The 27,013-nt window shown below is 40.5% G+C and overlaps 1 protein-coding gene across 1 annotated transcript in view; it reads right to left on the bottom strand.

The window, feature by feature from the left end:
• Positions 1 to 3,772: 3,772 nt before the first annotated feature.
• The window catches only part of WWC1 (WW and C2 domain containing 1), a 139,906-nt gene continuing 116,665 nt past the window's right edge, over positions 3,773 to 27,013 (bottom strand). The window contains exons 12-23 of the mRNA XM_077825047.1: positions 26,675 to 26,783; positions 25,997 to 26,077; positions 24,849 to 24,935; positions 23,698 to 23,890; positions 22,033 to 22,185; positions 21,634 to 21,734; positions 20,530 to 20,680; positions 18,041 to 18,205; positions 15,053 to 15,145; positions 13,802 to 14,032; positions 4,402 to 4,523; positions 3,773 to 3,839 (exon numbers count right to left, since the gene is read on the bottom strand). Coding sequence (XP_077681173.1) covers positions 3,773 to 3,839; positions 4,402 to 4,523; positions 13,802 to 14,032; positions 15,053 to 15,145; positions 18,041 to 18,205; positions 20,530 to 20,680; positions 21,634 to 21,734; positions 22,033 to 22,185; positions 23,698 to 23,890; positions 24,849 to 24,935; positions 25,997 to 26,077; positions 26,675 to 26,783 — 1,553 coding nt within the window. The remainder of the gene's footprint in view (positions 3,840 to 4,401; positions 4,524 to 13,801; positions 14,033 to 15,052; positions 15,146 to 18,040; positions 18,206 to 20,529; positions 20,681 to 21,633; positions 21,735 to 22,032; positions 22,186 to 23,697; positions 23,891 to 24,848; positions 24,936 to 25,996; positions 26,078 to 26,674; positions 26,784 to 27,013) is intronic.

Genomic DNA, 27,013 nt, shown 5'->3' with positions numbered 1-27,013 from the left:
ATGGGTAAGAGTATAGGGCAATGGCACTGAATATTGTTACTATGCTGCTACAGGTAGTGGTGGTTTTAGCTGACATCTCAGTGCTGAGAGTAACAAAGATATAGAGAACATAGCTGCTGTTGGCACCAGGAAGCCACCCAAGCCCATATACCACTAACCTGTTAACTACATTTGTGTTAGCCAGTCTTACCATGGAATGGCATGGGATAGTGTCATACCACAAAGGAAGAAATAAGGGAACCATCCCTAGAAACCTTTGGGAGAGGATTGTAGAGTATCTCTCTGAAACTTCATTGAGAATACAAGAGACATCCCTATATGCATAAATACGATGCTCTACATAGCTCTCCCTCACGCTCCCCCAGCCTAACCCAACAGCAGAATGAAAAACAGATGCCAACTCTACTTCTACGTGTTGTACTTACACCTCTTCTCATACAAGTAAAACAATGAGAAGTCAATACCTGTGTTTGTTAACTAGGGGATGGGCTAGGTGTTATCTTTTAATTTAAACCCTGCAAGGAAAAATGTATGTACACATTTATCCAAGGTCCCTTTCCCTTCTTTGGGCTCATCTGTGCTTGTCTGGTGGGACTGGCTAGATCAGTGGTCCCCAAACTGTAGGACATTCCCTCCCAGGGGGCCACAGAGGAATGTTCATGGGGATGTGGCAGGGTCGGGGCCAGCTGCCATGGTGGACAAGGAGGGAGCACTACCTAACTTTGCTGCAGCCCCAGCCGAGGCCTGGCTCCTGGCCATAGCTCCGCTCCAGGCTACGACCCCAGCAACAGCTCCAGCCCCAATCTCAGTTCCTGGAAGTTTGGGGGGAACACGGACAGATTACATTATCGGTAAGGGGGAGCCATGACAATAAAAAGTTTGGAGACCACTGCGCTAGACTGTGATGGAGTCTTGAACAGGTCTGAGCTTGAACCCCCTGCTGCATCTTCCCTCTCCTCCTCTTCTTCCACCTCACTGCTCATGGCAGGGGTCTCTGCTCCAAAGGTATAAACTGGGGTCTCAAATTCAGTTAACCTTAGGGCCAGTACCAGTCCTCAAATCCTCCCAGCGGGCCAATAATGTCACTGAAGATGGTGTTCACACCACCATCCCAGCCTGTTTCCCATCCTTTTCCCTTGCTCCTTTGGCCTCATGCCACCCTGGCCGACTCTGCCCAGTGACTAGTGACGCTGCCTCCATGGCTGACTCTGCCATGACTGTAACTTAAAGTTAGTTCTGAAACATCCCCTATTCCCACACCAAACATACAAGTGTGTAGACCAACTATGTAATTTTGTAATATTTTTTAATTACCATTAATTCTGACAAAACCATTACAGTATACATAGGATAAAAATGTATAGTTGTTGCCTATTAAAATGTTTCATACATAGAAAAATAGTATATACATCCACAGACCTGCATTTTAAAAGTATTTGTCAGCTTTAATGGACAGAGACTAATGTAATTTAGTCTTTATTCTGGACTTAATTGCATTCTCTCCCCAATTCCACCCGACCATAGTAGAGTCATAACTATAAAGGTGGTTTGGAAAGGTTAGAAGTGTTTGAGAAAATAAAGAATTAGCACAATAAAAACCATTCAAATCAGCATTTTCAAAGTTAAATTACCCAAATATTATATAACAAAGCGGCTAGTAGTTTGATGAAAACTTAGCTATCAATTACAGTAATTCTGGACAAAGTAGTCACATCTCCTTTTCATAATTCTGTAGAGTACGGCAATATAGTAGATATTTTTTAAAGCAGCATCATTCAAGTACTCAATACTAGGTAATTTACTACAAAATTGTAAGATTTTAAGAGCTTTTTGATTTTAGCAGCAATACACCAAGTTTCATAGTTTATTTTTACTGACTGGAAATCCATTATTTGACATAAAATAATCTTTTACAAACAGCCAACAACAAATCTGAGAAGTGAAATGCATTGTATTGACCTGGCAGAGGGCCTGATATAGCTCCCATTAAAATTAATGGAAAGACTCCATTGAATTTAACGGGACTTTGATCAGGCCCTAAAATGATGAGGGGGGGTTTTCCCACTCCTACAAAACAGTGCAACTTGTATGGCTAAAAATTTGAATTGGATTCTTTGTAGTACAATACTGGGTCAAATTCAGCACCGGGGTGCAGCTCTATGACTTCTGCAGAGTTACACCTTCTCACACAGGGGTTAACTGTGGCCCTTCATATATATTAGCATGTAGTGCCCTCAATCTGTAGAGAGTCTTATTTACTTAGAACAGTCCATTTTTGTAGAACAGAGGGTGTAAGTTTACTCACTTAAGTATTTTTTGTATCATATAAAACTGCCAGTGCTCTATTCTGTGGAGCACGTGTTCAGCCACCAAAAGCCCCAAACTGATTAATGATCCAAAGGAATGCATACAATTAAATTTTGTGAGGGGGAGTTCAATCTACGGGAGTGCAAGAAAAATAAATAGTATTTCTAATACTATGGAAAGCACAATCTCTTGATAAAATGGATCCAAACTTGCCATTTGAATGGTCCAATTGGCACTTGGGCATAAAATAAACTGAGCAGTTCAGTTCTTAGAAACACCCGTATGTGGATTGAACACCCACACCTAAAAGCTGGGCTCAGAGTCACACATGCATTAAAGACTAAACTGTCTGCAGAGATGAATTAGTGACAAAGCTGTCAAGTATATCATGCAAATCAATTTGGGATGTGCTAGAAAAGACGGGGTGGTTAAACACTGGTGCTTTCACACGTTTGCTTTGTATATTTGTCTACATATATTAGTTGCTTTTTCTGCATTGTTATTATTATTTTAAACTGTAGAAAAATAAGTAATAAAATATTCCTAAGCAACTGTAGGGTCTTCTCTTTATATGTAAGGACAAAAATCTTTAAAAGCACCTGAATGACTGTGGAGCCTAAGTCCCACTGAGTTACTTGCTAAAAAATACTCTGAAAATAGAGTTTAAAAATGATAGAATAGCTATCCCAGGTTCGTGGATTAGAAAAGGAATGAGTTAGCTGTGCCCCACTTGATGGGAATAGTATTAAAAAAAGAAAAAAAAAAGAAAAAAGGTAAGTTCATCCAGAAAGCTCACTTTATTAAAAAAAAACCCTAAAATTGACTCGTGTTCCATGCAGCCCTCCTCCTATAGCAGTGGTTTCAATGGGCTTTTGGAACTTGTTAAACAAACAGATCCATTATAAACATGAGCTGAAAGTACAAATCTCAAAAAAGTGCAAGTATTTCAACTCTACACCCATTTTTATGACCTAGCAGGAAATGCAAACACTTCACAGCTCAGAGTATTCATTCACAGCACTTCAGAATAAAAAAATGGTTCCCTGCATTCTCTATATTGAACACAATATTAACTAGGAAGAGTTTGATGTGTTATAGCCATAGAACATAGCAGTGAGGTTCCTTCAGATTTATTTTATTGCAGTAAAACCTCTAAAAGGTAGAGCTGTACAAAATAAGTCTAAATAGAATATTATTTAAGAACAGCACTTCAGGCTGCATTTGTTCTTATTTAAAATTCTTTCCCAAAAATACATTCCTAAATATACAAACTATACAATCTTGTCACTTTAATGCTGGTTTTTCTAATGATAGAACAAAACTAAAAAAGTCTTTAGACATTAAAAAACCGACAAAAGCTCTAATGTACAAATGACTTGGTACCTTCATAATACCACATAAATAACTTCAGCAAAACCAAACTGTATTTATGGAATGGTCAAGGAAAACAAATACTTTATGGTGATTAAACATCGTCTGCAGAGAGGGTTGGAATGTCTATCCTCGGTCGTGTGAAAAATGCCATCTTCTCTCTAAAAAGAAGACCACCATCAGTTGTTAATACAATAAAGAATCCACCAGAGATTTGGACATCCTAAGAGAAGAAAGACTGCCCAGGCAACTAATACACAAAAAGAAAAGCCCCATGCTTCACCACACACACAACACACCTCTTACTTACATTTCAGAGACAGGCATTGTAAGTGGTTACAGTAAAACTAACAAAACTACTTGTTACAAAAAAGCATCACTTTGCTACTATCATACCATTTTAGGTCTCATAAGTGTGTTACAATAAGACAGCCATAGGTGATTCATTTCTTAAACAAAGGGATAGACAAATTAAGCAGCATTGTACTACTGCCTGATAAAGAAAATATTGGGATCCAGGCCTGTTCTCATTGAAATCAACATGAATTCTGTGGATTTAAATGAGCGCAGGATTTTAGTCTTGGATAAGAAAATGCAAATCTCTCTAACTCAGGCAGCACAGTAACAGTCTTTTGTAAAGGACACTTAAATTCATGGTGAAGTGAAGTTATGCAAAAGAAAATTTTGCAGCAATAACTTTCTCCTCTTTAGAGACATTCCTACCTGAATGATTGTACCTCCAGGGGCTCCTTACGACTCTGTCCTCGCAGCCTGTGTACATCCTTGGCAGCTGCTCTCATCATTTTATCCGCTTTCAGCTCACACTTGTGTTCCGTTTTCTCGACCTAATTGAGTGATGAAGAGAGTGAAACCTTATGTACAATATAGAAGATACCAATTGATTCTTCCCTAAACCAACAAGCTCATGTCACATTAAAAAGGTTATTTCATTTGTATGTTAAAGGAGAGAAATAAAGGCATTCTGGTGAGATCAACTATTTGGGGCCATAAACCATAGAAGCTGGAATAAGATTTAGCAGGAGTTTTCCACCTCTAATATGCCCATTCATTGTGAATACAATGCAGCCCTTCTGCAATGTCTATTCTAGCCTATTGGCTGGAACTGTGGCTGCTGACCCCTGGGCAACCCCTCTGTCTGGGGTTTGAGGCCAGCGGATCAGCTTCAATGAGCATCTAGCAGTACCCTCAGCAGCTCAACCCCAAAAGCCCCCTGCATGCCAACCTAATTCAGAGCCAGAATGAAACCCTTGCACAGCAGATGGAAAAGCCCCCCTGCACATCAATCCTGTCTGCCTCAGGGACCCCTGCAAAATCTGTGTGGTGTAGAGGGAGCCCTGAGCACCTGGGTGAACTTCTTGCAGAAGTAATAATATAAGTCAATGGCACAATGTGTGTGTGTGTTTAATGTGGCATTTACAAGATTATGAAGCTGAAGTATAAGAGGGATGAGATGCATGCCTTTCTTATGAAAGAGGGTGAAAGCAGTATGCCTCCAGATGCTCTCCCTCTGGACTAACCTGAAAAACTAGTTAAGATAAAGAAAAAAAGTTGAAAGTTTAGCTAACAATTAGAAGTCTATCATCAAAGGGATTATCATAATCAAATAAAGAACAATCCCATTTTTTGTGAAATGTGTCAGAAAGCAGCTCACTTTGCTATTACCTCTACTTAGGGCTATTTAGTCATTCCTGAAGCTTCCCCCACCTTATCTATAAATTCCATTCTTTTTGAAGCACTGAGTTTTATTTTTAGACTCTCCAGAGAGAAAAGGAATGCATTTTGAACAGAAAGGCAACTTTCAGAAAGAGAAAAAATTGTTTTGTGCAATAATCTTTAGTGTTTCCAGTTTTCATCAGCATCCTTTTCATCACTGCCATTTAACCCACTCCTTGATGGTAGATGCTTTCAGAACTGTCAAATAAAATGCAGTTTTAATAATCTGGGGAAAAAAGACATTTTCTGCTATGGCCAACTGGGAATCCTGCATAATTAATATTCCCAAGTCATTTCCTTTTGATGCCTGGGATTTCCATTCTAGTGATCTAAAACCGAAGTGAATACTTGTTGAAAAGTTTTAGTTAGTGCTTTATGTTTCTTTTATACCCAATGTTTTCTGAAAGCACAATTGTTATAAGATGAATATTGAAACTACATAAACATCAGTCAAGTTGTCTGTCATCTTTCACTATCCTCTGGTTTGGTTTTCTAGTCAGCCAAAGTATGACAGAAGCTGTGACCAAGTTCAAAGAAGAATGTGAGGTTGCCTTTTTCTACCAGTTTAATAGCCAATCTTTTTACTGATTTCTCTCAAAGGAGATTATATCATTCCCAAGCTTGAATCACAAGACCCATTTATTTGTGCATTTCAAAGACAAATGCCAAGTGACAGAGCAACTTGTATTCTAGTGTAAGCTTATTTAGTTTCACTAGATATTTGAAAACCAAAGTGACTAGCACGCTGCTTATGCTTATAATAGAGATCTGCAACTGCAAGGTTAAGCGGGAAAACTAAAACAAGTTGCCACTTCTGTTAGGGGTTACACACAGACTCATAGACTTTAACGTCAGAAGGGACCATCATAATCATCTAGTTAGATCTCCTGCACATTGCAAGACCTCACTCACCCACTCCTGTAATAGACTCATAACCTCTGGCTGAGTTACTGAAGTCCTCAAATCATGATGTAAAGACTTCAAGCTACAGAAAATCCACCATTTACATTAGTTTAAACCTACAAGTGACCCATGCCCCATGCTGCAGAGGAAGATGAAAAATCTTGAGCCAATCTGATCCAGGGAAAAATTCCCTCCCAACTTCAAATATGATGATCAGTTAGACCCTGAGCATGTGGGCAAGATCCTCTGATCAGACATTTTGGAAAGATTTCTCAGAGCCCTCTTCAGTTAGTGTCCCTTCACCAGCCATTGGAGATATTTGCTGCTAGCAGTCGCAGATCAGCTACATGCCATTGTAGGTAGTCTCATCATAGTATCCCCTCCATAACCTTATCAACCTCAGTCTTGAAGCCAGTTAGGTTTAGTTGGTTAGAAACCTTTGTCCAATTTCAAGCCTAAACTTGTTGATAGCCAGTTTATATCCATTTGTTCTTGTGCTCACATTGGCACTTAACTTAAATAACTCCTCTCCTTCCCTGGTATTCATCCCTCTGATGTACTTATAAAGAGCAATCATATCTCCCCTCAGCTTTCGTTTGGTTAGGCTAAACAAGTCAAGCTCATAAGGGTAGGTTTTCCATTCCTCGGATCATCCTAGTAGCCCTTCTCTGCACTTGTTCCAGTTTTAATTCATCATTCTTTAACATGGGAGACCAGAACTGCACACAGTATTCCAGATGAAGTCTCCCCAGTGCCTTGTATAATGTTACTAATTCTTCCCTATCTGTACCGGAAATACCTTGCCTGATGCATCCTAAGATTGCACTAGCCTTTTGCATGGCCACATCACACTGGTGGCTCATTGTCATCCTGTGATTAACCAATACATCCAGGTCTTTCTCCTCCTCTGTCACTTCCAACTAATGCATCCCCAGCTTATAGCAAAAATTCTTGTTAGTCCCTACATGCATGGCCTTGCACTGTGCACTATTACATTTCATCCTATTTCTATTACTCAAGTTTACGAGGTCGTCAAGATCTTCTTGTATTATATTCTGGTCCTCATCTGCATTGGCAATACCTCCCAACTTGGTCTTATCCGCAAATGTTATTAGCACACTCCCACTTTTTGTGCCAAGGTCAATATAAAAACGTTAAATAAGATCAGTCCCAAGACCATTCCCTGAGGAACGCTACTAGTAACCTCTGGGATGGTGCCCCCCCATAAGGCTTTATGGAAATATGCTTGTGAATGTATATATGACATAACTGGAGTATGTTTTATGCTACATATGCCATGTAACATATCTCTGTAAAGGTTATGACCTACTGAATCTATTCGTCCTATTTGTATGCAAGTGTCATTATTGTATTCGAAGTTATGAATATTGGCTGAATACTTGTCTGATTTTAAATAACCTTAATAAGGTCAGGTTTCAGAGTAACAGCCGTGTTAGTCTGTATTCGCAAAAAGAAAAGGAGTACTTGTGGCACCTTAGAGACTAACCAATTTATTTGAGCATGAGCTTTCGTGAGCTACAGCTCACTTCATCAGGTGTATACCGTGGAAACTGCAGCAGACTTTATATATACACAGAGAATATGAAACAATACCTCCTCCCACCCCACTGTCCTGCTGGTAATAGCTTATCTAAAGTAATCGTCAGGTTAGGCCATTTCCAGCACAAATCCAGGTTTTCTCACCCTCCACCCCCCCACACAAATTCACTCTCCTGCTGGTGATAGCCCATCCAAAGTGACAACTCTTTACACAATGTGCATGATAATGAAGTTAGGCCATTTCCTGCACAAATCCAGGTTCTCTCACTCCCTCACCCCCCTCCAAAAACCACCCCCATACACACACAGACTCACTCTCCTGCTGGTAATAGCTCGTCCAAACTGACCACTCTCCAAGTTTAAATCCAAGTTAAACCAGAACATCTGGGGGGAGGGTGGGGTAGGAAAAAACAAGAGGAAATAGGCTACCTTGCATAATGACTTAGCCACTCCCAGTCTCTATTTAAGCCTAAATTAATAGTATCCAATTTGCAAATGAATTCCAATTCAGCAGTTTCTCGCTGGAGTCTGGATTTGAAGTTTTTTTGTTTTAAGATAGCGACCTTCATGTCTGTGATTGCGTGACCAGAGAGATTGAAGTGTTCTCCGACTGGTTTATGAATGTTATAATTCTTGACATCTGATTTGTGTCCATTTATTCTTTTACGTAGAGACTGTCCAGTTTGACCAATGTACATGGCAGAGGGGCATTGCTGGCACATGATGGCATAAATCACATTGGTGGATGTGCAGGTGAACGAGCCTCTGATAGTGTGGCTGATGTTATTAGGCCCTGTGATGGTGTCCCCTGAATAGATATGTGGGCACAATTGGCAACGGGCTTTGTTGCAAGGATAAGTTCCTGGGTTAGTGGTTCTGTTGTGTGGTATGTGGTTGTTGGTGAGTATTTGCTTCAGGTTGCGGGGCTGTCTGTAGGCAAGGACTGGCCTGTCTCCCAAGATTTGTGAGAGTGTTGGGTCATCCTTTAGGATAGGTTGTAGATCCTTAATAATGCGTTGGAGGGGTTTTAGTTGGGGGCTGAAGGTGACGGCTAGTGGCGTTCTGTTATTTTCTTTGTTAGGCCTGTCCTGTAGTAGGTAACTTCTGGGAACTCTTCTGGCTCTATCAATCTGTTTCTTTACTTCCGCAGGTGGGTACTGTAGTTGTAAGAAAGCTTGACAGAGATCTTGTAGGTGTTTGTCTCTGTCTGAGGGGTTGGAGCAAATGCGGTTGTATCGCAGAGCTTGGCTGTAGACGATGGATCGTGTGGTGTGGTCAGGGTGAAAGCTGGAGGCATGCAGGTAGGAATAGCGGTCAGTAGGTTTACGGTATAGGGTGGTGTTTATGTGACCATTGTTTATTAGCACTGTAGTGTCCAGGAAGTGGATCTCTTGTGTGGACTGGACCAGGCTGAGGTTGATGGTGGGATGGAAATTGTTGAAATCATGGTGGAATTCCTCAAGGGCTTCTTTTCCATGGGTCCAGATGATGAAGATGTCATCAATATAGCGCAAGTAGAGTACGGGCTTTAGGGGATGAGAGCTGAGGAAGCGTTGTTCTAAATCAGCCATAAAAATGTTGGCATATTGTGGGGCCATGCGGGTACCCATAGCAGTGCCGCTGATCTGAAGGTATACATTGTCCCCAAATGTGAAATAGTTATGGGTAAGGACAAAGTCACAAAGTTCAGCCACCAGGTTAGCCATGACATTATCGGGGATAGTGTTCCTGACGGCTTGTAGTCCATCTTTGTGTGGAATGTTGGTGTAGAGGGCTTCTACATCCATAGTGGCCAGGATGGTGTTATCAGGAAGATCACCGATGGATTGAAGTTTCCTCAGGAAGTCAGTGGTGTCTCGAAGGTAGCTGGGAGCGCTGGGAGCGTAGGGCCTGAGGAGGGAGTCTACATAGCCAGACAATCCTGCTGTCAGGGTGCCAATGCCTGAAATGATGGGGCGCCCAGGAGTTCCAGGTTTATGGATCTTGGGTAGTAGATAGAATATCCCAGGTCGGGGTTCCAGGGGTGTGTCTGTGTGGATTTGATCTTGTGCTTTTTCAGGAAGTTTCTTGAGCAAATGCTGTAGTTGCTTTTGGTAACTCTCAGTGGGATCATAGGGTAATGGCTTGTAGAAACTCGTGTTGGAGAGCTGCCGAGCAGCCTCTTGTTCATATTCCGACCTATTCATGATGACAACAGCACCTCCTTTGTCAGCCTTTTTGATTATGATGTCAGAGTTGTTTCTGAGGCTGTGGATGGCATTGCGTTCCGCATGGCTGAGGTTATGGGGCAAGTGATGCTGCTTTTCCACAATTTCAGCCCGTGCACGTCGGCGGAAGCACTCTATGTAGAAGTCCAGTCTGCTGTTTCGACCTTCAGGAGGAGTCCACCTAGAATCCTTCTTTCTGTAGGCACAAGTACTCCTTTTCTTAATAAGGTCAGCTTCTTTAGAAAGGAATTTGCAAGTTAAGTGCACAATCAAGAAGCACTTAATGCACAATGGATCTTGGAAGGCTCCAATCCACATAAGAAGTCTACCTGAGGACGTTCAAGGTAGCATGTAAACAATGGCTGCTGCCTGTAAAAACTGAGTCATGCATGGACATGTGACTTGCCCATGTGACTCCAAAACTCCATCTTGGAGCTGGACTTTGCATAGGAGAGAGGAGGGGGTCTCCACCCACAAGAGAAAGTCTATTTAAGCCCGTGGAAGACCCCTCCATTTTGTCTTCAGCTGGCTAAAGAGATAGTCTCTCCACCCCCAAGGATACCTGAAAGAAACTGGAACAAAGGACAGTAACTACAGGGTGTGTGAGTAATTGCTGGACCCAGACTAGAAGGAGATTAGTCTGTAAAAGGAAGCTTACTGGGATTCCTCTGAGGATGAAGTTTTTATCTGTATTCAGTTTTCTTATGGTATTAGATCTAGACTTGTGTGTTCTATTTTATTTTGCTTGGTAATTCATTTTGTTCTGTCTGCTATTAACTGGAACCACTTAAGTCCTACTTTCTGTATTTATTAAAATCACTTTTTACTTATTAATTAACCAGAGTATGTATTAATACCTGGGGGTGGGAGGGGTGGCAAACAACTGTGCATATCTCTCTCTCTCAGTGTCATAGAGGGCAAACAATTTATGAGTTTACCCTTTATACAGGGAAAACAGATTTTGGGTTTGGACCCCATTGGGAGTTGGGCATCTGAGTGTTAAAGACGGGAACACTTCTTAAGCTGCTTTCAATTAAGTCTGCAGCTTTGGGGCACATAGTTCAGACCCTGGGTCTGTGTTGGAGCAGACTGGCGGGTCTGGCTCAACAAGACAGGGTGCTGGAGTCCCAAGCTGGCAGGGAAAGCAGGGGCAGAAGTAGTCTTGGGACATCAGTTGGCATCCCCAAGGGAGTTTCTGTGATCCAACCCGTCACAACCTCCCTCTAGCCTGACAGTTCATCTTTCAGTATGACCCATTGTAGTCTCTCCTTTAACCAGTCCCTTTTCTACCTTTCACTTCTCATATTAATTCCCATCTTCAATTTAACTAATAATGTCCCATGTGGAACTGTATCAAATGCCTTACTGAAATCCAGATAGATAAGAGCTCTGACTTTTGCATGAATTATGCATGTTTAATAGCAGAGGACCTTATTCTAAAGCACTTAGGCCTAGTCTACACACAGGTTTTTTACTAAAACTACTTTGGTTACAAGTACAATTTCTACTGGTATTGTTAAAGCAGTAAAGTCTATGAAAGTCTGCATGTAAACAAGCCCTTCCACCAAATAGTACCATGTTCTGCAAGGAGTTCCAATGATACCATAAGTAAGTGCAGAAGAACTGGGCCCAGGATAGTCAGCAGAGTTTGTGGATTAAATCCTACAGCATCTTGTAATCATGGACTTTTAGAACCCTCAGATTTTTCTAGAAGGCTGTTTATAGTACTTTAAACATATTACAGCATTTTATAATCCATTAATACACACAGATTCAGAGAAGGCAAAACAGAATATCATTTTATTAACCAACATGCAGATAATACAGAAGACCCAATTTTTACTGAGACATTCTAGTACCTCCCTCCCTAATGGTCTGGGCACTCATTCCCCCACTAACAAAGGTCACAGTCCCCAAAATTGTGATCTCAACATACTCCTTCTTGGTGCATGAAACAGACTTTCCCCACAGCATGCAACTCTTGTGTGTGCCTGATAAAGACCATCTATGAAAATTCAGTCTGTACATTAATTTACAGATTCTCTCTCATCACTGCTTTCCAAGACTGCCACTGGGCTTTGAAAAGAATGGAGCTAGCCAAAAGAAAGGAGTAGCCAATCGGTACTATCCTTCTACATGCAGGAACCACTTGGAGCCAATGACTCTGTGACATTGCACTCCATATTCTTCATATTGATATTATTATGATATGATTATGGCATAATTAGAATGAATTTTGTACAAGACTGGTCATGTGAGGTGTCATTGGAAAAGTTATGATGTGCTAAATATAATTATTCTATTTGTATGCATGTATCATTTTTGTATCTGAAGTTATGAATATTGACTATGTATCTGTATTTCACATGTAGTCACACCTGGGTGATACCCACTAGGCAAAATGCTTCCAGTCTAGACAGCTGGCTGTGAAGGGCCTATTCAAGGTAATGGGCCATTAGGAAGAACAACTGGCCTTAGGAGAAGCTTATCTCCCATTGGGTGACCTTCTTGAGAAGGCTCCAGACAGCCTGTAAGTAATGGCTACCATGACTCAGCAAGGTATTCAAGGGCATGTGACCAGGCCACATGACACGGAACTACATCTTGGATACCAGTGTTTTTCCACAAACTGAGTTTGGGACAAAGGGGTCCAACCATATGCTAAAGCTATATAAGGCAGGGAGTGACATCATCTGTTGTTCTTTACTCCCCATACAAGAAAACTCCTAGAAACACCTAAGGAACAAAAGGCTGAACTGGGTACATGCTGGACCCAGGCTAAAGGGATTTCTAGCCTATGTATGAAAACCTGGGGATCCCTAGCTGCAAAGCAAGTGGAGCTTGTTCCTTAAGTATCTGCAAGCCTGCTTGTATCATCAGTGAGGGTGAGAGATTGTTAATTCAAATCCTATCCTTCTACTATGTTAAGCTTAGTTTGAGTTTTTGTTTATTTACTAGGTAATCTGCTTTGATCTGTTTGCTAGCACTTAAAATCTTTTGTAGTTAATAAACTTGTTTTTGCTTTATCTAAAACCAGTGAGTCTGAATGAAGTTCTTGGAAATCTTAGCTCAAGGGGCAAAGGCTGTTGCATTTCCTCTCCACACTGAGGGGGAGGTGAACTGGATAATAAATTCATACTGGTCAGGGTTTTGACCAGGGCAGGACGGTACAGCTCTGGGGACCTAGACTGGGAAGCTGGTGGTTATTTTGGCTGTAGTGTCTCTATTGTTGGTTTGTGCAGTGGCTGGTCAGCCCGGTATGTAACTGCAGCTGGGTGTGTCCCTACTTGTGTGAATGCTGGTGGAAGTGTAGGACCAGGAGTGGGTCTGCAGCTTGTCACAACAACACAGTGTGAGAGAGAGCCCAGGCTGGTGAGTCAGAGGCCTCAGTGGTACCCCAGTTCCAGGTGGCACCCCCAGGAGGAACCCGTCACAGACTCCTCCTGCGCCTGGCCTTGCATCCAATGAAACGTGACAGTAGAATTCAAATTGTAGGAAATGACTCCTGCATTTGCAAGGGCTACAATTCTAATTATTTGTCAGTATGTAAAGTTAATAAAACAGAAGCTTCAATACAAAGCTCCAAAAAATAGGTTTATTTAAAAGGGGGAAGATTTGGAATGTAGCAGTACTAAAGATTTGAACATTCTGGTCTCTAGAGGATTGGGAAAATGTGTTTGACTAAACATATTAACAAAAACCCAGTCAGAATTACTTACCCGTTTTTCGACATGTCGCAGCCAAAGCCGGAATCTCTCATCATCCTTTACCCATTGTGGCAGCTCTTTTTCACCTTGACCTTGAGCTTGTTCTAACTGTTCTTTCAGTTCTTTCAGTACAGAGATCTCTTGCACTAACTGATTGTGCCAGGTCCTTGAAGCCTGCAGGTCTAACTCCAGGTCTAGTGAAGTTCGGATTACACGCTCTGCACCAAAGGACTTAACTGAAGGCTGGAACAGAAGGGATTTATGATTAGAATAAAAAAAGTGTCAAACTGTTCCCATTTGGTCCGAATATGTGCGATGACCACTTCCTTCTCAAATGCACAATGTTCTGGAGATGAAAGGTAACATCTCTGGTAACACTGCTTTTGCAAAGTGACTGCTCACCCGAATTTGCAGTTTCACAGTCTAGCAAAGTCTTATAAGTAAGCTTGCCCATGCTGCAGCTTCCATCAACACTAGTGATATCCAAAGTAAGCCATGGGCTTCTGTACTTAGCTGACAATGGGCTGAAATGAGGAGTGTCTTCCTTACACCGTTACTCAGAATATAATTTTACTTTAATACTTACACCTCAATTATCAGAATATTGCAGAATGATGCAAAACAACATATTAGCACTGGTTTCACACCAGTGGATTTTCTCCTGCCCCCAATATCAGGCACATTAGTGTCAAGGAGTGAAAAGGTGAGTATTTCTATCAGACAGTTACAGTCTGCCTCATGCAAAATGTTTCAGTGGTCGCCTAAGGACAGCAGCCCAATTCCACCCCATTCACATCATAGAAGAACGTGCACAATGATGTCATTAATGGCTGTGGAGCTTCATTAAGCACTGTTAAGTTTCAATGTGCATCTGAAAAAGTGATTTTCAAATGCTTACAAATTAGTTATCCCACCAATTCCTTTGGCATGAACATGAGCCAATGAGAGCATAATTTACATGCCACATTTAAAAATTTAGCTATTTGAGTTCTGTTTGGAAGGAAAATTGTGAGAAATAATTTTTCAAAGTGGGAGTTCTAGTAACTCAAGGGAGCAGACATATGTCACCTTTTGACAGACTAGTAAGAATATTTCTGCCAAAATGGAGAATTTTTTTTAACGCTATGAGCACATGAAGACAGGCGGTTTATATCTGAAATTAACCTGAATTACCTATTGGTAACTCACAAACCAATGCTTTAAGAACACGCTTGTTTTCTTAAATGCCAGCTAAGGGGAAAAATTTGTAGATGAAGTTTTTACCCGCTTCATTCTGACACTTCGCCTCTCCATAGCATTCCGAACGAAGGGTGGTTTCTTAGACAGTGTTGAACTGTCACTATCACTGCGATTTAGCTGAAAAAGAGACAGAAGTAATTGTTATAAAACAAGCATGCAGTGGAAGGCTATTACGACTGAGCCCACAGAGCTGCCGACATTTATAGAAAGCCATGGACTGAGAATTATCTGAGACAGTCACATGTAACAGTGCAATGAAACCCACCCGGTGCCCAAATCTGGCTGTTTTTCCATGGCCACTGTCCTTTCCTGGCCTCCTCCCCTCTGTATTTCAATGGTGCTGTTTGAGAAGAGGTTGGAAGATACTATCACTTTTCGTTAGAACACAACACAGGTCACAACACAGTCCCTTTCCCCTGCTCAACAGCAATAACTAGGTCAGACAAGAGACTAAAAAAATAAGATGTAATGAACAATGTTGCATTGGCTGGGGATTAAGTCATTTCCATCCGTAACTTCTATGAATAAGAAGAGCATAACATTGGAGAAGGATTAAATATTTTTTTTTTCCTTTTCAAACAAACTATTTCTATATATGAAGCTAACTTAGTGTGGCATGTGAATACCTTGACTTTTTTCAGGTTTTTTTTGCAGCATTTTATATATTTGGGGTCAGATTGTTCCTGGCAATGCAGAGCAAGAAACCTCTTTTCTTTGTGCTACTTCCATAGTGCTGGACACAATCATAATCCAAGTGTATGGACAATTCTCTCCTTGTGTACCTTTGGGCCAGGCATTCAGGAGAGCACATGCAGAAATCCAAGGGCTGGAGGAGCAGGCATGTGCCTCCTGCATGCTAGGGAGCTCCAGGATATGATGCTACCACTGAAAAGGTGCAGGTTGGCATCACAAGGTTGTACCTATTATGCACAACTGTGATGTTAAATATTCCATTTGATATGAGCATTAATTTACTGTACTCCAGGATATGCATCTGGAGTAAGGTCTAGGCATCCTTTGGATACTGAAACCATGTACCTTCCAGTGCCCTGAGACATGAATATTCCTTGGTATGCCTAAATGTCCTGTTCAGTGTTATTTATTGTATGGCTCAATGCTCAGAGGCCAAAGAGAAGATACAATTCAAAGATCTAGACTGTCGTGAAGAGAATTAAGCTCACAGCTAAAGCAAAGGCAAAACAGTTCACCTGTGAGCCTGATTTTGTCTGAACTGGATACGCAGGTTTTTCCAAGGACTGTTTTGCTGCACTCAGAGTTAGGCAGCCCTTGATGTTCTACTAGAACACCTCAATCCTCAGTTAGACCAGCACGTACGTCACAAAAGCAGTTTCCTGACAGCATTTACTTGTATTCTACACTGGTTGAAACTAAAGGAGTTATTTGTAGTCTATCCTGATCCTCAATCCTGGAACTAATTAATTATGAATAAACATTTAATCAAAGAGGTGGCACTGACATCCTCAGTCAGTACACAGATCGTTCAATTAGTGTCACACACAGCACCGTGGAGTCTTTCACACTCCCTCAGTGCTGCTAATTGAAGTTAGTCGTTGTCTGCTTTCTGCTTTCTGTCACGACCTTTGATTTTAGAGGAGATAAACACTAGTCAGACACTTACAGCATCTCTGTCTGATGATAACCCTAATATCCACCTTTAAGCAGCATTAAATGCAGCAAGGCTGCCTCTGGTTACAAAAGGGGCCTAAGGATTAGACAAGGTGCTATTCTGAACTGTCATTCCTCACTCTGTGATCTAAGGCAAGTTACTTAATCTGTCTATGCCTCATATTCCTCACTTGTAAAATTAATTGCCTACCTTTAGTAAGACATTGAGATTCTTGGCTGACATATGTGCTACACTTTAATTAGTAATTGTTATTTATTTTAACTCACCCAAATTGACCCAGTTCTAGTTTGACATGTCTCAGATTTCTGTCTGGAGCCTTCATTCCAACCAGTGGCAAGTCATGGTCCATGTCAGAGCAATGACTCTGTACCAAATGTTGGCACTAATGCAACTTATTTTGGCAAGACGAGGAAGAACCAGGGCTGAGATGTGGTGGCAGGCACTTGGCAGGAGCTTAGTGCCACAAAAATACAGCAGTGTGCTTTAAGCAAGATGTGCAAGCGGTCCACAGAGATGGAGGACTGAAGATAGCTGATCCAGTTTCTAATGGCAGAGGAATCTCCCTATGCTGAGTGACAGTTCTAGACCAGGACCATAAGCACAGAGCAGTGGGACTACATCACACAGACATGGGATGACCAGCAGTGGGTCCAGAACTTCTGTATAAGGAATGCCACATTTCTGGAGCTGCGTTCTGGTCCTTCACTGCCAGGATATGAGGCCATACCTGTCCAGAGGTGTGTTGCTCTTGCCCTCTGGAAGCTGCCTACCCCAGACTGTTACAGATCGGTGGCTAATTAACTTGGTGTTGACAAGACAACTGTGCTTTCTGTAATGTCAGTCACTAACGTTCTAGCATGGTGTCAGGGGTATCATGCTACTGAAGTGACATCTCCTACAAAGATGGCAAAGTGAGGTTCTGACCACTTAGTTTATTAAAGAACCTTTGCAGGTGCTAAAACCGCTATCACAGCTAAGTTCCAATTTGGGTAATTATCTTAATCCTACCTAAATTCATGCTAGCATTTTAATTATATTCATTCTCTCTACACTTCCTGCCCTAAGCCACTGTATTGTGCTGCTGTGATACAACTGCTAAAATAGCTGCCTTTCAGGAGTGTGTAGTGATTCCACTATCACTTCCCATTGTGAGGTTTACTTAACAGGTGTGAAATGCTCTGTGGTCTTCTGATGTACAATGTCAAGAAGGGGTGCTGTACCCTCAACTCCCATTGAAGTTCAAGGTCACTGAGGATGCTGTATACTCTCCCATCAGTGCAGTGTATTATCAGATGAACTAAAGATACTGTGCAGTCACTCAGGAAAAACATTTACAACGAAGTCTGGGGACGTGGATTCCTTACCCGACAGATGTACTGACTCTGTGGTCCTGGCGAAAATGTTTTGGAGCGGATTATGGTGCTACTTCTGACAAATTGAGTTTGTGGGGGGTTAGATGTTTTTTTCTCTTTTGGACGAACTACAGTAGAAGATTGTGCAAGGCTCTCTGTGTTTGTCTCTTTATCCACCTGAAAGAAACACACTTTAATAAACATAAGAATGGCTATACTGGGTCAGACCAATAGTCCATCTAACCCAGTATCCTGTCTTCCAGCAGTGGCAGTGCCAGACGATTTAAAGAGAATAAACAGAACAGGTCAATCATCGAGTGATCCATTCCTTGTCGTTCAGCCCCAGCATCTAGCAATCAAAGCTTAGGGACACCCAGAGCATAGAGTTGCATCCATGACCATCTTGACTAACAGCCACTGATGGACTTATCCTCCATGAATTTATCTAATTCTTTTTTTAACCCAGTTACAGTTTTGGCCTTCATAACAACCACTGGCAATGAGTTTCACAGATTGACTGTATGTTGTGTTGGGAAATACTTCCTTTTGTTTGTTGTAAACCTGCTGTCTATTAATTTCATTGGGGGACCCCTGATTCTTGTGTTATGTGAAGGAGTAAATAACAGTTCCTTATTCACTTTCTCCACACCATTCATGATGTTATAGACCTCTATCACATCCCCCCTTAGTCATCTCTTTTCCAAGCTGAACAGTCCCAGTCTCTTTAGTCTTTCCTCTTATGGAAGCTCTTAAGGATGTCCACATCCTTAATCATTTTATGTTATGTTCTTATGTACCTTTTCCATTTCTAATATATATTTTTTGAGATGGGGTGACCAGAATTAAATGAAGTATTAAAGATGTGGATATATCATGGATTCATACAGTGGCATAATGATATTTACCATTTTGTTATTTATCCCTGTAACTGCCTCCCCCCAACATACTATCAATGACAATTGCTTTTGTGTTTCAGCCTGAAATCCCACTTCTACTTTCACATGCAAAAGAGCAACTTTTCATGAATTAAACTACAATCTAGAGCAGACAAAGTTGTGTCTCTTTCTTGGCTCTCCTTATGTAATACACTGTAGTACAGCCCTCTCCAAACTTGTGAGTAATTTCAACAACTGTATCATTTCCTATGGACTCAGTTGCAAATGACCTGTGTAAATCCTGAGTGACTCCACTAACTTTTCAGATTTACACCAATGTAGCAGATTAAAAATCGAGCCTTTAAATTTAGATTATCCATTAAAGACCACTTTTTTGTTATTGCACACCTGCAACTGGCAGAGACAAGGCAATCTGAGCATTAAAACAGGCCCTTGATTAGGTAAATAGGTGGTGATTAGATAGTACTATCATTCAGGATTACATTAGGAGATCCCATGTGCTAATCATATTGTCTGACAGTGCTTAGGTGAAGAATGCTTCCAAGACCAGGGGACATGGTATTTTGGATTAACTGGTATTTCATAAATGTAGTGTTATTTAAAATTGAGGTTTGACTGTAATGTAAGAGCTATCTTAAACTTCATGTGATTGCTGTAGTTCTCCTTAATTCAACATTGGCCTGGTCAGCTTTGCAGCAGATAGTACTTAGTCCTGCCAGGAGTGCAGGGGACTCGTCTAGATGACCTCTCCAGGTCCCTTCCAGTCCTACGATTCTATGATTAACACAGGGCCCACAAAAAAAACTTATCACAAGTGAATAAGACAAAGGGAAAAGGATGAGATCAAGAAATATGAAGATGTTCCACTCAGAATTGTTTTTAGCTCTTTTTAAATCGTAAAACTTCAAAGCAGCAGTAGAAAGAGACGAGCAATTCAGACTATGACAAGTATGTAGTCCAAAACAAAACATTAGAGGGCTATATGTTCAAAGCTGTGGCAGCAAATTTTCCTCCAAAAATGCAAATTCATGGGCTTTCCCCTCAAAATGAATTTGATGCAAATGTACACCCCTGTTGCAACAAAAGCCTCCTGTATTTGCATGAGTAAATCAGGTAACTGAACAGGGAAGCATCTGAATGACATGATTTGCTTATGCACACGTGGGAGGTTTTTGGTAAATGCAGGGCTGAATGGCCACAATATATATGCACATGCACTCTTGCAGATGAACACATTAGCGTTAGTAAGTCTGCTTTTCACTTGATAGGTCTGTGATAAGTTGTTTGGGCTACAGTGATTAGAACAAAAACAAAATAAAAGGAAACATTCCCAAATTCAAGTGAAACACCTTCCCCACAACCTTCATCCCACAGTATGATAATTACTCCACCAAGCCTGTTATTTCCCCTGAACTGCGGCTTGCTGTGATGCTATAAGAAACAGAAAAACACTCCATGTAATTTTCCAAAAAAACCCCAAAAAACAGAAGGAATTGCATCAAGACCAGCAATTAGGGACGATAATAATAATGAACAATGTAGTGCTTAACTCATCTTACTAAATATCAGCCTTTTGGAAGCGACAACATTTACTCTGGGCTTTACCTTTACTGCTACTGACTCAGCATGCACTTGGGATTCTGGATTCTCTTCCGCCTCCCAGAGTGTTTTTCCATCATAGAATTCTTCCTCCTCTTCTGCTTCATTGTCACTGTTCCCATCCTGCTCTTCTTGCTCGGCAGCCTCCTCATCTTGCCTGTCATATAAACTGCTTCTGTTACTGGGCTGGACCCACCTGGAACAATACCCCCATAGCATCCTTGATGCTGGTTGGTGTCCTAAGTACTCTGATCAAAAAAACCTCTAGAGCTGCCAGTTGTACCAGATATTTCATGACGTCCCATGGAACAAGGGAATAACAAAAGCACGTTGGTTGGAGTGGAAGAACCAGCAGTGAAACAGTTAAAGGGAATTTTCTCATCTTTCATTCTATGGTAAGGAGATGACTATGGTTTAATACATTTGCTTCAGTTTCTGCCACAAGCTGTATACTGGGTCTGGTCCATTTGGGTTTGACTTAGTGCTGCTGGTCCAACTTTATGGTGGGTTTAGGAGGCTGACTCGGGGATTCCCCCAAACTGAGGTACTCTCAGTTTGAAACCTAGAATTATGTTAAACAACATGTTCTTGAGAATCTTTTGGGAAACCTGAGCTCAATTATGCATTTTGGTAAGTTCGTGCTAAGTTTTGCTTTGAATTTTGTGGTTGGTTTGAACCTAACACTCAGTGAAATGTGGGACTGACCATGTAATCCACAGCCAATTAAAGAGTTCATGCAAATCCCTGTGAACTGAAGCTATGGTATTTCACAGGTCCATCAAGCACTATGTGCCACAGATTAATATATTTTATCTCTTCCAATTTTAACTTTTACTAGCTCTACTCTCAATTCTCAGGCACATGCTCTTCTGTTTCAGTGGCTACAGCATGTTTCTATTGATGTAGAAAAAGATGCCAGAAATGATCTTTTGCAAAGTTCAAGAACTTTGATCAGCTACTAGACACATTTCAATATTACACGATTGCACCTTTGTCTGCATATTATCACATTAAACTTTGACTCATTGACATCCTTACCTGAAACACTGTGTCAAACCCATAGAATCCACAGACTCTTATACTATGATAAGCGAATAGGATGCCACCTACCAATTCTCTCCACTAGTTAAAGTGCTTCTGCTTTCTTCCAGCTTCTTCTCTACTGCTTCCAGTTCAACAGCAGTCTGTTCCAGCAGTGCAGATACAGAGTCCTGTATAGAGGAAAGGGCTTTATTTAAAGACAGAATTCATTCCTAAACCCCATCAGCTATCAGAGTGAGTGTTCCATACTCACAATAAACCTGAGAAAAAAATAGGAAAAGGTCCATCAGTCAGGTAAAAAGTTACATCCTAAATCAAACTTTTAGTTTTATTGACCCATTTAGTATCATAATGAAATTATTTACATATAAGAATGCCATGGAATCACACAACTCCTGATTTCTTCTCAGCAATGTAATATATTATAGAGGAGGTTTATGCAAGCTTCCTTTTAGCATTTGTCCTTACTGTTTTTTCAGCACAGGATACTGCAGAACAAATATCCCCTTGTTTGTGTTTTCTGCTTTGCTTCTGAAGATATTTATAACTAAGAAGGTTGTACCAGCGTGTTGACTTCTCTCCAGATCTACATATTTCAGCAAGGCTAATTTGTGCCCCACCCTGTTGGAACCAAGAAAAAAAAGAGTTGTGAGTGCCATCTCAGAAAGAAGTGACTGCAGCAATAAAATGTCAGCAGAAATATGTAGCAGCAAAAACCAAGACTTTGAGAGCTGAAGGTTTAGTTGTCCCTGAGAAAAACCACCACCACCACTAATCTTCACTCTCGCTATTTCAGACATCATCTTGGTGATGGTTGGATGATATTAAATTGAACCATATTGTTGGTGGCTTCCAAGGGTCAGTACACAAGAAAGATTCACTTCAGCAGCTGCGTGCAAATAAGTGTCAAGAATGATGAATAATTATGTTGTGGCCATGGTAACTTGCAATCACTTTCAATTAGCAAGAATAAAAGACAACAATTAAAAAGAGATGGATTCTTTTCTAATTTAAGGGCTCATCAAATTGCTCTTTCGGATATAGGTGCTTGCGATTGATCATTTAAAAAGGTTCCCCTTGTTTTTGTGTCCACTCAGCCTAGATCCACTGTGAACCTTCATTTTGTTTTCTTTTACTACATCATGGCATATGCACAATATATTGCAATTCTGTTACAATTTATATGGCCTGTGCTTGAGCAGACACTATTCATTAGCTAAGTACAGTTTATTTTATATTGCACAGATTTCCTGCAATTAAATTCAGCCCAATCTGGAGTTTACCGAGGCACATAAGCATGTGGGCTACCAGATGGGAAATCAGTTTGGAATACAGGGGCTGTTTCTTAAGCCAAAGTGTGGTTCGCAGGTGAAGGTGGCAAAGCAGGAACACCATAAAAGTGTGGTGGGATTCCCAACCAAAATGTATGTAGACAATAGCATCTACTAAGGGAGACATGAAAGACTCCAGAAACGTACAAACAGAATTAACTTTTTGTTGCTTTGTTATTACTTAGGCCCCAGGTCTATAAGTTTTACTCATATTAAGTAAAGTATCTTACTCCAGAAGCAGTTTCATTAAAATCAACTCCCTTACTAAGGGAATACTGACCATTAAAAAGGATAACTGAACTCATACCAACAGAGTTCTATGGAAATTATAGGGTTCTTTACGATTTACACTCTTCTACAGAATTTGAGAGAATGATCACATTTCTAAAAGGATTTTGTAAAAATCCTTAAAAATGTAATAAAACTGCCTCCATTATAGAATTCTACAGATTTTTTAAAAAAAATCCTCTACAAAGGAGATCATTCTCTATTACATTCTACAGAACATTTCCCTAAAGGGTGGGTGCAAATTGTGATTCACACCCTTAAGTCACAAGGGAAGAGGAGTCAAGTGGTTTGAGGAATTGGGTTTCTAATGCAGACCTTAAGCCACTGTACATATTGGCATAACTGGGATTCTCCGATATAGTGAAAGTCCATCTCTACAGGGATGGGTCCTACAGCTAAGGACAGTAAGGGAAGCTTGCATAACTGGCCAAATCTAAGTTTTGAGAACACTAGGTATTTGTCAAATTAAGCAGAAGAGATGGAAGAAAAGATTCACACAGAAATGAATGCTAACCAGGCACTCCTCGAGGTGAGACTTATCCACAGTGCAAACATCAACTCTTAAAGTCTTCTGGTGTAAAGCAGGGTAAGAGATTGAAACCCAGAATATTTCATTGTATACAAGACTGTCTGAAGCTTCCATGGGTCTTGTGCGGAACAAACAACTTGTGCTTTCAGAGCAAGGAAGAACAGCCACACGAATGTTCCTATTGAAAAATATTTTAATTAGTGCCATATTAACTTGCTGTAAGCATCTGTTATGAGATTACCATAAATCACAAAACACTATTATTTACCCAATTCATTGTGAAAGCATCTATCATAGTCAGACTTTCCTCTTTGCAATACTAATCTCAACTATAACAGTGAGTACTTTTTAGGGAACATAAATTTTTAAAAACAAATATGAAATGTATTATAATTTTAGGATAAGTGGAGTTATGTACCTAAAAACAGGATCTAGAGTCTTCTTAAAGTCACAGACTAGTCACTGACATTTAGATGAGGAAAAAAAAACATTAAGAGAGGGAATTAAGATGGACAAAACTAGGAAGCTTAAATGCCCTGGAGAGAACTTCTAAAGTGTTGGATTTTTGTAATGCTGTACTTACGATACTCAAAACATTAGTTGCAAATGGGAAAAAAAATCTTCACCAAAAATGTGGGACTGCAAGGGCTGGAAATACTGCCAAATAGCTGCTGGCTAAACATACATGACATTCATAGCACTTTTGATGTGAAAGTAACATCTTCCATTTATTTTGTTGGCAGCAGTGAATGTGATCTACTGAGTTAATGCTTAATTTTTCGTTTGAATGGGACTGGCAAACCATGAAAGTCTATGTATCTGAACTCTGCACACCCTCTGCTCAGCTGCACTGAGCAATGAGCCACAGCTGACAATCTTGCCTGTTAAATGTTAATTCCATATAAGTTTTTCCTAGCAAAGGAAATAAATGAATCTAAAGATTATTGCAGGAAGTTCATCTTCATTTCCATATGTGGATGTATGAGCTCACAACTGATGGTAAATGTGGGATAAAAAATGGGATGTGCTTACAGGGCTACATGCATTATATAAAATGAAAAAATAAACTAAGATGTGTGAGATCCCGGATGAAGTATATTACAACCATTTCTACTATGTTTATTTAATCTACTTACACTTTCTGATCTTGCTGTAACATTAGAGCAGGAACGTTATTCAGCTTCATGACTAATATTGCAAATTGTTTATTTTTGTCATCATATCTGAATTAATTGGAAAAAATGTGAGAAGACACATTAGCAACAACAAAACTGCCTTAGACACAATGAAAGACTGTTCTGTTTTCAAGACACCTTCAGATTTGCTGGCTTGACATTTGCTGCACTAAGATATTTGAAATCTGACAAGAGAACTACACCAAGGGAGTCTAAAAATTATTTTCCGATAGCTTGTTATGTATAATTCAATCAATCACATTCTAGTTATGTATAACATTTTTGTATAACAACCAGTGGACATATAGTGGTTTAAGTCATTCAGATAAGGTGTACTATAAATTTGAACCAAGGCATTAGAGTATTTTTACCTGTTATTCAGGTAAATAGCTGAATTCCAAATAAGATTTTAATATATAGAATCATATTTAGGTAAAAATAGCATACTAAAAGAAAAATTAATTACATTTAAGAATGCCCAGTGGCTCAGGCATTTTTATGCTGAAGAAGTTAGGAGTAAACAATCCATAACATCAGTAACAAAATAAAATCAAGTGGTTTTGTGCTAGTTATTTTTTCAGAGCTGTTTCTGGTGTGGTCCCCCAGTCATTTGAGTAGGGCCCTCTATATCTGGCCCATCATGTTGCCAACCCCTTTTGCTGCTCTTATCATTCAGATGGGACAGCCAATTTAGCCTACCATTTATGATTAGGGTTACTAATAGCCATTCTATTAGTTGGTCAGTAGGGGATGGAGAAACCCAGCAAGATGATTTCCAGAGACCAAATCCTGTTTTTTCCATGATGCATCTAGTCTACTGAGGCCACAAACAGAAGGTCCCAATTCTCTCATTGCTGATTTACCCTGGTGAATGTAACACCAATAGATTTCCACTGATGTGAGTGAGAGCAAAACCAGGCCCAGAGTGTCCAGATAATAAGGTGATAATCACACTTTATAGTGTACATTAAGCAAGATTAGTCCAATAACATAAAAAAAAGATATTGGAAAGAGAAGGCTGTAGAGAGCATGCAAGTCTTATGAGAACAAGATATATCAAGAACTATTAAGATCAGAGTCTCAAAAACAACAGAAGCCACCCAGCTTACTTCATAGCAATTTGCACTTTGGCAGTCCCAGCTGCTTCTGTATGATCACTGTCAAACATTATCATTTCTGACACACAGAGTCTGAAAGAAATCAAGGACAATTAAGGGCCTGTGGAATTTCAATAACACAGTTAATTTAGGAGGCACAGCCTTTTCTTCTCTCCGCACAAATTTTGGAGGGAACTGGGCATATGGGTCTTTTAAGGGGTTTTGCTTTCTCTTATTATAGTGTGCATATCAGAGAAACATATTTACAGTGAGTTACATGCCTCCCCTCTGCTGCCAGCAAAAATGTGAGACAGGAGGCAACACAAACTCAAGGAGTGAAAGCTATATTGGAAATGCCACGTGGCCTCATTCTCTGAAGTGGCTGAACCTTTTTGGCTGAAGTTTTCCAGAGAAATTCAGCCTGAGGCAGACACCTGGTATGAAATATTTCAGCCCAAACAGTTATGTTTGGCAAAATTATGGCCCTCTTTTTAGTTGTTTATATGATGGAAAGTATCAGGCAACCTTAACAGGCAATGCTGCCTGCCCTACCTCTCATGTCTACAGATATTGGGTAAAATCCAAGAGTCTATATCTTAACCAAATTGCAAAAAGGATTACAATCACGTCTGGTAATGTTGGCTTGATATCTAAATCATGAGCTTCTTACTAAACAAATCTGGAGTATACCTTTGTACAGCTGCCTCATACACCCCGCTGTCTCCAGCAACAGATTCATCTGACACCGCAGCTGATACACACGCCACCTTCAGCGTGGCCCCTCCAGCTGAATTTACACCTGTGATAAAATGAAGGGAGGAAAAACAAAGGTGTTAATGAAAAAGCTGGGTGCATCAGCAACTGTAGCTTTCAAGGCAGGTGTTTTTCTTTCACTCATGTGTCAAGTGATAATAGGCTTCTGACTCTGAACGGAACTACTCTTTAGCTGGTGTGAAATTAGTCCTGGTGGACAGGGCCAGACTGACAGCCATGGTGACTGAAAAGCTTCTCTTTAACCTAAGACAGCAG

Source organism: Eretmochelys imbricata, chromosome 8 (genome assembly GCF_965152235.1).
Source record: "Eretmochelys imbricata isolate rEreImb1 chromosome 8, rEreImb1.hap1, whole genome shotgun sequence".
Taxonomy (NCBI): domain Eukaryota; kingdom Metazoa; phylum Chordata; order Testudines; family Cheloniidae; genus Eretmochelys; species Eretmochelys imbricata.
The sequence above is the reverse complement of the archived record's forward strand: the minus strand, read 5'-3'. Positions and strand labels throughout refer to the sequence as shown.